The sequence below is a fragment of the Mercenaria mercenaria genome, chromosome 2 (assembly GCF_021730395.1).
Source record: "Mercenaria mercenaria strain notata chromosome 2, MADL_Memer_1, whole genome shotgun sequence".
Taxonomy (NCBI): Eukaryota; Metazoa; Mollusca; class Bivalvia; order Venerida; family Veneridae; genus Mercenaria; species Mercenaria mercenaria.
Genome location: NC_069362.1, coordinates 49003155 through 49015902, shown reverse-complemented (window position 1 = coordinate 49015902; position 12748 = coordinate 49003155). Strand labels below are relative to the sequence as shown.

Below are 12748 nucleotides of genomic sequence, written 5' to 3'. Positions count from 1 at the left end.
GCACGAAAATTGAGTCTTAAATGTTTTGTATGTCCTGAACTTAGGCACCTTTTCATAATCACTTTTCAATATGTGTGCATAATATTCTCCAATTTTCGATTTAACATAATCCATAGCTACCTTTACTTTGTTATTAAAATGAGTGATAAGTTCTAATTTTGTCACAAAGGTTTTCACTTCGTTGCACCAGTTATTTACTATATTTGAATTCTGATAATCCTTATTGAATACTCGTTTAGTGATTCTATTATCGTTTAATTTTACAAGTCTGTTTCAATATCGGATTATACAAATCCATCTTCTATAGGTACTGGGTATCCATCCTGTTTCGTCTAAAAGTGCAAGTTTCGGTGTAAATCGATGAACGCCTATGTAAATAACGAATTGCGCGGTTTTGAACACTATCAGCTGCTTGAAAATGTTTGAAACGCCATACGGAAGCACTATAATCCAAATAGGTACAACACATGAGTTGTATAATACTTATATTTTTTGTTCTGTATTTGCTTCTATCATTTTTACTAATAATGTTCCATTTAAAGAATTTGGCGCCTTGTTAGTACTACCAAAAGACACTTTAGACTGTCGTTTAATTTAATTGAAAAACATACCCTTTTGAAGCAGACGAAAAAGATACAATAGTATTATAGTATTAAATAGTTAATCAAGCAGCATTTCCGGGCTAGTCGGATAATAGCGGAAAGAAAACATTCCCAGTTAATCTGGCATTTTCATATTTTATGTAAGCCAGTTCCTGTTTTTATTCCCCCGAAGGGAGGAATATTAGTTTTCAACTGTCCGTCCGTTCGTTCGTTCGTTAATTAGTTAGTTCGTTCGTTCGTTCGTCACAACGTTAACTTTTTGCATGAAGGCCATTTACTCGCGAACCACAGCACCTAGGACCTTCAAACCTCAATTGCTGATAGTACTTATTGAGTACACGACCCCTACTGACTTTTAGGACACCAGGTCAAAGGTCAAGGTGCTGCGGGGGCATTTGTCACCATTAGTGACAGCTCTTGTTATTTCATTGTGTACCTATAAACAAACCTTATTACTCGTGTGCTCATACCCACATTTTAGCTGTCAGTTTGGAAGATATTCCAGAGTGTTGACTTGTCAGACAAAAAATCTATCCTAGAAGGTACATGACCTGTCCCCTACTTTTCTTGGTGTTTTGGTGGTTATTAGGTCATTTAAGAACATAAGGTTAATATTTTTCAAATGGGCCTTGATTTGTTAAAGCTCGGAAGATTGTTAAGTTTATATAGAACATATAGCAAATGGATTAACTACTGTACAGCCAAAAACTGCTCTGAAAATAAAATCGGAAAATAAACACAGGCAAAATAATATCATACAGGTGAGGCAGATACAGTTTCACTTTTGAAAACTACAAAATATAAAAATTAAAACATGAAATACATTACTACATCTTAATTTTTTAATAAAAAGTAATTTTATGATAATTAGAACTGAATGCAATGTGTAAGTAATCAAATTAAATTTAGTTTTATTGATTACATTATATGTTACTGTCCTAATTATACGTCAGAAAGTTTCTTCCAATGGAAAGTATGTAACAGTGAAACAAATTTTGACTAAGATAACACAATACAAATATAATTTTCATTTAAATTGTTTTTTTTTCAAACGTGTCCGATTAATTTTAAAAAATGAAGACTAATTTCGAAACTCTTTGAAATTACGTTTACTTTTTACATTAAGGTATATTCAAGTCAAGTCAAAGTCAAGGTATATTAAAATATTAGATGCATGCACAGCTGTTGACATTTTCACACGGATAATGAATTGCTTTATTGAATATACCGAAACAATAAAGTGCGGTTTTGGTAGCCATTTAATTTTCATTATGATATTTAACTCAATCATTTTGTATGTAAGTGATATTACTTTTATTTCATTATTATCTGTAAAGCTAAAACCACGAAACAAAGAATGGAGCAGAAAAGGCGAAGACAAATTTACATACAAACATATATATATATATATATATGTTTGTGAGAAATCAAGGGCACTAATAAGCAATATTAAGACGCACTCTAAACTGACAGAGAAAGGAACATGAGCAAAATGCAAAAAAATCTCATATGCTGTGTGTGGAGGCTAACAAACCCATACAGATTAATATAGGTGGTAAAGGAGGAAGATTGACAAAAATACTAGGTTAAAGGTAGAAAAGTTTATTGTATAAATACCTATATTTAAATCTATCTGTTGATCGTCAGTTTGGGACCAGAAAATATTGTCAAAAAGCTTACTCTTTGGTCAATATAAGTTAAGAAACATTTTTGTTATCACATCAAAATAGAAAGGCAAACTATATATATATTCAATGCACACTGATGCATACTGACCCAGGTACATCGGCAAAATTATGCCTCCAACAATTGAAAAAATGCAGCCTTGTTATTAATAAATGATGCTTTTTAGACAAAATTTTGAGCATTGACAATTCTTGGTCATTATGTTAAAAGTAACTGTAGTTATATTATTGCCCACATCAAAAAGTTTAGATTTTTGGTTGCGGGTTTATCCCGCTACCAAAGTGACATTATTTCATTGTGTACCAATACTTGACATTTTGGTAGCATTCTGAACGAGAATGTTTTTCTGACAATCATCTAGTATCCTAATTTTATTCCAAAATCACATCCAAAAGATGTTCATGAGCTACACAAAATAGTCCCATTCATTAACAATGCGGATGAATTATCAATGATCAAGCGGTTCTGATTCAACCTGTATCCATTCACACTGGCCATTTAGATTATATAAGATCTATCAATGAGGTTCAGGGAGAGTTCATCTTAGATATGAGGCAAATTTGTATTTGTTTTTCATTCATGTATTTCTATAGGTTGGCATTTAAGCAGAAAATAAATCTACCAAAACCCGCAACCACGAGACATTTCAAGGCTTTGATTATCTTGGTTCGGCAAAAACTGATATGATTATGCATTATTGTACTGCTTCTTTGACGCTGAACTTTGACTGAATACACAAACTTATCCATACTTGTAAATAGTCTATCAGAGGAATTTTTTTTATCTGTCATGCCTTTTTTACATGCTGCCAAAAAAGAAGGAAACTCCATTACAACCATTGTCAGTTAAAATAATTAACGATCAAAAGAATGGATGCAGAGGTATTTATTACCACGTCATAAGATCCAATACTTCTCCAAATTCCAAATGAAAATGGAGTGATGAGCTAAATTTATATACTTACAGATCCTTTACAGTTATAAATGACTCAGTTTTACAATGGTTTCAGTTTCAAAATGTCCACAAGTAAACGTAAATTGGTCCTTGACAGATATAATTTTAGGTAATGAAAACTACAATAAAACAACAATCAATTTAATTGTTTTGGCCAAGTATACTATATATCGTTGCAAAATACATAACTTGGAACAAAGTTCTCAGCTGTTAAGAAGTCAAGTTTCTAAACTTACATATAGAGTCGTGCAATGCAAAAAAAGACAACAATGCATTTAAGTTTGACAAAAATGGAGTTAATATTTACCATTGTACACCAATTACAATTAAGTTGCTAATTTTATTTAAAGCCTGGTCTGCTCAATACTGCACCCCTGCCCCACTATATATTTCTACTTCCATTTTAAAATATCTTGTAATGCATTAAACATATTTTATGTTAAATACATGACCTTTAACCTTGACCTTTGACCTTTTTTATGTTTTTTTTTTTAAATATTAATTTCAAGAGATTAAGTACATTACATTGTAAGAAGTATAACTCGGTAATGCAAGAAAAATAAGGATGTAAGAGTTACTTCCCCTCATATTCTTTCTTACTTTTTGGCTTGGAGCTACGGCTCCAAGCCTATGTATTGTTTTTGGTTTTTTGGTACCCAAGTGTGTGTTAGTATGATACGAGAAGCCAGGATGCTGCCGCAAACCGAGATCAATATGTTACGAATTCAGTGATTGGTTGCAGCAACAAGTGACCTGTGACGTAAGCTGCGCAATGCGGAAATATTGGAAGTTTTCCGATTGCAGTTGCTCTTTTGTTTGTCTTTTATTAAAATTGGAGTGTACAAGCGTGTGATCCATTTGTACTGCCTCCATTTTTCGTCATCTTGTACGTTATTGTTCTATTGACATCTTTGTCTGTTGCTTTTAATGTTCCTAGAATATAACTATAAAGCATAAGTCAGTACGATAAACTGACAACTTCTCATTTTTTTTGTTTTGTTTTGAATATACAATAAAGCATAAGTCTGTACGATAAACTGACAACTTCTCAATTTTTTTTTTATTTTATTTTATTTTTTTTTCAACTTCTCAATTTTGACGTTTATATTATTATTAGTATTCACCTCCACCCCCTGAAAGGATGTAACCTGCCAAAAGATGTCTCAAAAGACATTTTGCCGCCAACCATAATAGTCCTTTTCTCAGAACTATATGGTTGGTTCGATTATTGTTGTGGGGGTGTTTTTAAAACAAGTTAAGGAAGTAGGTCTGCAAGGTATACTAAACCATCTTTTTTTTCACAATACCACCGTATTTTGTATATCAGTGTTTATACTTCTGTGTTCGTATTATAATTACTGGTGAATGCCACGGCAAATCTGGGTTGTTTTTCGTTGTTTTTGCGGTCATTGGGTCGAAGTCACAGGGGCCTAGTAAAGGAAATTGGTTTCCGCCCAATAACTAGAACGCTTTAGGCAGAGTCTTAAAATTTTATATGGAGGTTGGACAGTTGGAGTAGTTCAAAACCCAAAACGCCAAGAATTGTTCAATACCCTTGCCTCTAAAGTTAAGACTGGCGTTCCCATAGGAACAGCAGTAGAAAATCGCAATCATGTTTTGCATAGAATCTTATGTAATGACCCCTACCCCCACTTGTCCAGTTATGTAGACTATGCCAAAACCAGCCAAGCCTTTCCTTTTTTAAAAGGAAACTTTACTGAATTTTGTGTTTTGAAAAATAAATAGATGTTTGAATAATTTCTGTAGGATAAACAAGACATTATTCCTGATGAAACACAGAACGAAACTTAATATGGTACGATCTTGAGTAATTACTGATAATTTCTCACAGTTAAATTGCGAGTTATACTTTACGCACTATACTTTATATATAATGTATATTGAATAGTTGACATAAATGTATATTTTCCTTCTTTTGAAAATAAACAGGGTTGCCCTTCTGTGGGGCCTCAAAAAATAATAATGCAATTTTCCGCATTATTGAAATTAGACTGTTTGTACATAAATTTCGTTCAATGTTTCAAACAACTTAAGTTTGTTACTTTAACTTAAGTGTAACTGGCATTTATTTTACTATTAAATAAATGTACTGTGTTGTTTGAGAAACAACACATTTTACTGTAAATGAAACGTTTGGTATTCTATGAAATCACGTGACTTAAAAGAATGGCTATAACGGATATTTTAATTCATTTTCCCGGTAACAGATTGAAGCATGATCTGTATGTTGTAGCTTTGTGTGTATGTTTTCTCTAATCTTCGATAAATTAGTTTTGCCAGACATGGTTTATTTATAATATTTTAACTTTCCCATCAGTTTTTTCGATTCATACGTTCAAAAAAGTATACCTAAGGCTTTAAAATAAAGAATTTAACCAGGCTGCATTCAACAGTGTGAAAATATTCTGCGCACGATAAAAGTTAGCATGCGCTTACTCGATTTTTGGTAAAAATGTTCTTTCCAACTATCCACTAATTGTTGCGGTTAATTACCTCTTGGGTGCAATTAACTCCATCACTAGGTGACTTTTTTGACAGGGTAAACTCAAGGCAATGAACAACCTACGCTCAAGACAATCCAACAGTACTGACTTATGCGTGGCTACATTTTTGTTTGTTTGAGACTGATGAATTCCATGATTTTACAAGAAAGTTCAAATTTGAGTAAATACATACCTGTATTTGGATCTATCTTAAAAGATCCATTTGTACTGCCTCCATTTTTCGTCATCTTGTACGTTATTGTTCTATTGACATCTTTGTCTGTTGCTTTTAATGTTCCTAGAATAGTTCCATTTCGGGAATTTTCTACTACACTAAATGAATACGATTTATTCTTGAATTCTGGGTTGTTATCATTTACATCTTCTAGTGTGATAGTAAGTTTGGCTGAAAGAAAAGAAAAGCTGGGAAGTACAAACATTATGAAGAATTTGCATTGCATTTAATACAGTCGACAGTTTTAACCAATAATTATTCTCAAACAAGCTGGTTTGATGCTATAGTAATCATGGACTTATAGTATTAAAAAGACAAGAGAAAGATAATTAATAAGGAATGGGATAAAGAATGTTATTAAATGTTTTCACCAGGACTGACATGTAATTTATAGATAAATGATTAAACATACAATTTGAAAGCATTTTGAAAAAGTCGTTATATTTTACTCATACTTTGTACATGTATTGTGATTGTCAAATGAAGTTGAAAGTCATCACTAGGAGTTCAATTATGTTATGTATAATCTATATCGAACATTTATCTGCTTAAAAGTTGTACAGCATTGTCCGCAATGTGAGGGAAAGACTGAAGCGTCCATCGAAATGAAATCATATTACAAACGTTATACATATAGGCACAAGCCTTTACAAAATAATGCTAATGTTTCATTTCACTAATTCCAGCTTTATTTTTTGTGCCATAGAAAAAACCGTAGCTAAATCCGCTTGCCAGCTTTTTTCCGTCAACTAATATTGATTATCATATGTTTTGATGTTTACATCTATTTGAGCTGCCCTACTTAACCTTTGTTCCGACTGTGCTCTATATGTCTAAAAAATCTATTTGTGCTCTTTAATTTTTGGAGTTATACTTCGTTTCAGACTATTTCCAGGGAACACAACTGCAGCAATGAGCAAGGTATCCTACCTGATGCATTTTGAGGTTTTGGATGAAAAGCTCTTGTATCTTCTACCATTATTGTCAAAATGATCTTTTCAGCCGTCTCTCTGTCCGGTTTGTTTTTGACATATACGGTTCCATTATTAGGGTAAATGTCAAAGTAATTCTGAAGATAAATCAATCATGCAATGTTATATGCGCATGACTAAGTTTCTAACTTTGGTAACATAGAATATTCATTCATTGGGCTCTTAAAGCATGTTACATTGTCCTTTTCTTGTGACTAGGATGAAACACCCTATTTGAAAATGGAACCCAGAATGTGGCGAATCATACATGAACGATATAAGAACCGACGTTTTATATATGTTGTGATGTTGAACATCCTGTGTTGCTTTCATACAATATTGCAAATAGTGAATAGTACTTCAAACAAAATATTACTGTAATAAGAGTTTGCATCTACAGATGATATCAGACAAAAGTGGTAGAAAGATGAATGTAAAAATAAATTTGAACTACACAAAATGTTCGAGTATAAATATTTTTTTTTCTCAAACAAATCTGGCATCGTTAGACAAGAAGAAAGATTACCAATATTGTTGTAGAAAAAAAAAATTAACAGACATTGAAGTAAGAAAATGCAGTATAAGCGTAGTAGTAGTCCCAGAAATTTCTGGAAAGTGTAAAAAACACGGTAATCTGCTCTCTGATAATATTGAATAAAATGAGTTCTTCAATCATTTTCAAAAATCAGTGCAAACAGAAGAAATGTCAGAAAGTGAGAAATGTATCGAATTTCGTAGTCGATTATATAGTAACGGCCTGAATGAAAGTGTATTTTTCGATCTTGACTCTCAGATAATGCCAGCCGTAATTTTAAAATCAGTGAAATCGCTGGGGTTTTAAAAGCAGACAGCCTAGAACGCATTAAAATTGTAAATGGTGGCTGTCTGCTTCTAAAGGGCAAGGAAAGCCTGAAAGTAAGTTAATTTTATATGAAAGCCTTTCATAACTCTGAAAAAAAAGTTATGGCAGTTTAAAATTTAAGAAAATTGTTGATCATGTCATTTACACACTGCTGAATTATTTATTTAGCAAATAACCTTTCAAATAGATTTATTTGGTATGTTTCTTGAATGAAAGATACAAAACGTGGTTATTCTTTCATTATAGCTTGAAAAAGAAGAAAAATTGTTTTACAGAAATAAGTGAATACAGTTCAGATATGCATCTAGAAATTAAATAAATCCGCCATTTTGTTTTTTGTTACCATGGAAACATTTGATCCAATATTCAAACACTCATAATTGTCTCATTTTTAGACAGATTTGAAATTCTAGCAGACAGAATTAACAGTAGAACATCATTGCCGTTCCCTTTAAAACCCCAGCGATTTCACTGATTTCAAATTTCGGCTGGCGATATCTGCTAGTCAAGTTCGGAAAACGCACTTTCGTTTAGGCGGTAGAAAGATCTGCTAATACACTGTGTTTATATGCAGTACTAATTTCCACTATAGTTATGTTCACTGTAAAACTAGAACTATGAGATATTTGTGAAAATTAAATGTTCGCAAACAAAACAACTGTTTAACAAAAATCATTGTAGAGAAACAAGGAACGGAAAAAATTAAGGACACCAAAGGTATGACATATTTGGCAAGCCGGATGGTTTGGGATATGTAGTTATATTCCCCGAACAGTTTATACCAGTTTATTCTGTTTTCCAGTGAATTATAGAGATTTCTCAGTGAAATAAAAATGATAATCCATAGTTTTGAAACTGTAGATTTTCATTTTTATTTTTCACTGTTTTTGCCGAACTAGTTCCGGTCCTCCGTCGCGATTGAAGTCAAATACCTGGGATGAATACCTGGGACCATAATGACGATGACGTCATTTAAAATCATCTGTGTTATGTTTTCTGTTGATCTTTCCCGCGATTTTCGACATGTTATAAATTATGCAACAAAGTAGAGTTTTACACATGAAATATAAAGAAAATTTGTTTGTGTCAGTGAAATATCAATTTTATTTCACTCGTGAGCACCAAAAAAGTCAATTTCACTCGTGGCTACGCCACTCGTGAAAACATCAGTTTTTGATGCTCACTTGTGAAATAAATTGATATTTCACTGAAACAAACAAATATCCTCTATTTAATAGCACGACTTAGCCAAATATATCAAACACAAAGTCAAGCTTGAGTGTAAGTATGTCCTTCATTCTAACTTTATACAAATGTAGGCATATCAATACAGAATTCCCAAAGCTTAGGGATATCATAGTAAAATTAGATTATATTTTCATAACTTAAATATGGAGACTGGTCGCAATAGAAATAAAGGAGGGAATCAACAAATTTTTTTCTTTCAGCAATTTACTACGCTTTACTTCATATTAGAATGAGATGTTTATTTTACCTGTATATAGGTGTATATTAAATACCATTTATTGTGATTCTCATATTGATCGATTACTAGGGAGCTTGTTTGTTTAAATCAATAATAGTATGTTCATTTCTGAAAATACCCAACAGTAGAAACATTTGACTTTTGTACGTATTGTTAATGCTAATGAAAGAGAAATAAATAAACATATTGAATCAAAAAATATGATCTAACGGTTTAATTTAACAGTCGTTTCTGTCATGTACATGTAGAGTTTCAAGCTCTGAAATGTAAAACAAAAAAAAAAAAAAGGTCAGAGGGTATTTATTTAAGAGGCAGTTTTAAATAAATTGCTGTCTCATATAGCAATTTCACTTGGAAGTAACTATTTCAGGTAAATCTTATGTACTTACAGAGACTAGTGACTGATTAACCTTCATTCCTTTCTCGTCCGATGCCGTTATATTAGATATACTATATTTTAATATATCATTTAAGTCATCATCTGAAGCCGGGCAGTTTTTCACAATCGATAAAGAGCCAGCGTTTTCTTTAACTGAAGCAGAATATTCCTTTTCACTGAATTCTGGCAATACATCGTTTACATCAGTAACGTCAATAGACAGTGTTGTAGTTCCAGTTCTAGGTGGATATCCCTGGTCAATTGCAAAAATGGTCAAATTATAGTTCGAATCAGTTTCCCTGTCAAATCTTGCCCCTAATTGGACACTGACCCATCCTGAGGTTGCATTGATTGTAAATCTATCTGATCCACCCCTTATTATAATGTAATTTAGTTCGTTGTTCCGCTCTGTACCATCATCGTCGGTAGCAAAAACTTGTTTCACCAGTGTGTCTATGAAAATGGAATACAATATTTGATTTTGTACTCTACGTCTTTGAAAAAAAGATTGAAACATTTTAACACATATTACATACAGTACACAGCTTTAATGAAGTTCAAGAAATCTACATATTAATGATTTTAAGTAATATACATTCATGTAAAAACATCTTGGAGATTCTGAAAAAAGTCTTGCACTGGACTTCTTCGACCACTTAAACGCAACAGTTATGTAAATGTCACATGTTGTTGTGTTAGCATTGCCCTATTTACCTGGGATTAACGTAAACTAGCAAAAGATTTCAGTTTATCTTCTGTGTAATTTGTAGGAGTTAAGCTTTGTCATATCATGAAAGACAAGCTTTGCAATAAATGCTTATGCTTATGTACAAAATTAATACATGATAATAATAATCTGTATATTATGCAATGCGAGTGTTACAATACGTCTATTTACTATTGTACACTATACAATGTAATAACTTAAATTTCAAAATATAAATCTGAAACTCAAAGTAAACAAAGAAAAAGAATAAAGTCTTTGAATGTCAGTAAAACTGCAAAGAATGATAAACTACATTGAATACTTTTACAGCATGGGATCATCGTACTTTATCATTTCATGATATTTTTTATTAATTTTTACACAAGGGCTGTCCCACTGAATCGAGGACATTGGGAATAAATCTTTTTTTATTGACGTTCGATTCCAATTATATTACACAAACGTATCCGAGAGACTAGAAATGATTTTTAATCGGAAAATAACTTTACAAAAATATTTTTCATCTTTCACTGAGATCCAATCTATGTGAGTGGCGACACCCATGTAGCGCGAACATGATAATTATTTTCAACAGTTTCGTTAAACGTTCATATATATATGTCAGCGTAAGTCATTCTGATGTAACACTGCTTAATTTCAATTTTCTGACATCATAAGTTGAACAGTATTTGTTTCATGCATACGAGTGACCAAACTCATCTAAAACAGCGACGTCGGGAGATGCCGCGTTGCATCGAACAGTAATCGTATTCTTTGTAGAATACGGAATAACTCCTTCGTATACTCTTGGAGACGATATAACATGTTGATAGGCATCAGAATGTGTTTATACGTTGATCGCAGAGGTTCTACGGGGCATTCAGAAACCTTGATTCGAGGACTATTGAAAAGCTGCGATGATAATAATATGCGGAAGAAAAAGACGTAAGAAATATCTGTAATTACAGAATGACTGTACAATGGCTACTTACTAACGCTAGATAATTTTACATGTATCTGTGCGACAAATGTATTCTGCATTCAGGAAAGTATTATGATGAAGAGGTAACATAAGTTGAATGCAATGGCTTTACGACCTGCACCGGTCGCCTTTAAGTGGTCTTCTTTAATTTTGTTTCGAATAATTATTCTGAAAAACATTTTATCATAAATTTCGGAATATACTTCTAAATTCCGTGTTAAATGACTGAAAATCTCGTGAACTAGTGACACAACTATTTCCTTTGCAATTTCGAATGTCTACGAGTTAATGGGACGACCCTTGTTAGTGTAATCATTTAATTCATGTTCATGATATCGTGTTCATCCGAAAGTCTTTTCAATAAGAATTTCTGAATACTCATTATACGGCTCGAAAAAAATATATCAGTTTAAATATATATCAAAATTCGAAAACATATTGTCTGCCGTAGCTTGAAATACAGCTTTCTATATCCAATGTGCTTACAATGCGTTTCATTTGAAGTTGCATCTTCTCTAATTGTGGCATTATACAAGGTGCGTTTGAACGTCGGTTTGTTGTCATTCATGTCCTTAAAATATATAATGTTTCATAACACAAAAATTGTATTTCAAAAGTATCACAAATATTGAATCGCTTAAACTCTGTTGTTTAAATAGAAATAATCGCATTATTGCACACAGGGCCGTCATATTATCCATCTTATAAAAACATGAAGCAGTTTATACGAATGATAGTATCAAAACATTAAACACATCCTTGAATGAAATAAAGTTATTAATTTTTTTTCAAATCATTTATCAAAAAATGTTCTGAAAGTGAATTAGAAATAGCTTAATGGGAAAAGTAATTGAAAATATAAACACCTGAACGTTTAAGGTAACAGTTACACTGCTACTGCGTCGAGGCTTTCCATTATCTTTAGCTTGGACAGTAATGTATATTACACCTGACGAATTAACTAGTTTTTCATAATCCAGCGTAGACTTAAGATGTACTTCCCCGGTGTTAGGTTTGATTGTTAAGTTTTTCTCAAAATTTGCTACTGAAGTGTTTGCAATATCATACACAACTGCACTGTTGTTTGTACCTTCTTTGTCGTTGTCGTGTGCCTGTACATAAAACACTTCCGTTAAAAATTAATTAATTGTGCTTTTTTTGAATTAAGTATCACGCTTTTATATGTTATAAAGTCATTGTATTTAACTGAATTGAACAATCTTTGCTTCATAAAGATATGTAATTCTTGTTAAATATAATAAGTTAAATTTAGATCAAGGTCTTTTCTCAGGGCATGGCGTAACTGTTTCAGAAAGAAATATTTGTGATGTGTGGCCGAATGTTCGTGCAAAATGAACGGTTCTAATTTACCGTTCAAAGT

The 12748-nt window shown here is 32.3% G+C and overlaps 1 protein-coding gene across 1 annotated transcript in view; it reads right to left on the bottom strand.

Moving 5' to 3' along the window:
- Positions 1–12748, bottom strand: part of LOC123562182 (protocadherin Fat 4-like) — a 42619-nt gene that overhangs the window by 19343 nt on the left and 10528 nt on the right. Inside the window, exons 11-15 of the mRNA XM_053525751.1 lie at positions 12234–12479; positions 11854–11938; positions 9690–10132; positions 6912–7050; positions 5940–6152 (exon numbers count right to left, since the gene is read on the bottom strand). Of these exons, the coding sequence (XP_053381726.1) occupies positions 5940–6152; positions 6912–7050; positions 9690–10132; positions 11854–11938; positions 12234–12479 (1126 nt within the window). The remainder of the gene's footprint in view (positions 1–5939; positions 6153–6911; positions 7051–9689; positions 10133–11853; positions 11939–12233; positions 12480–12748) is intronic.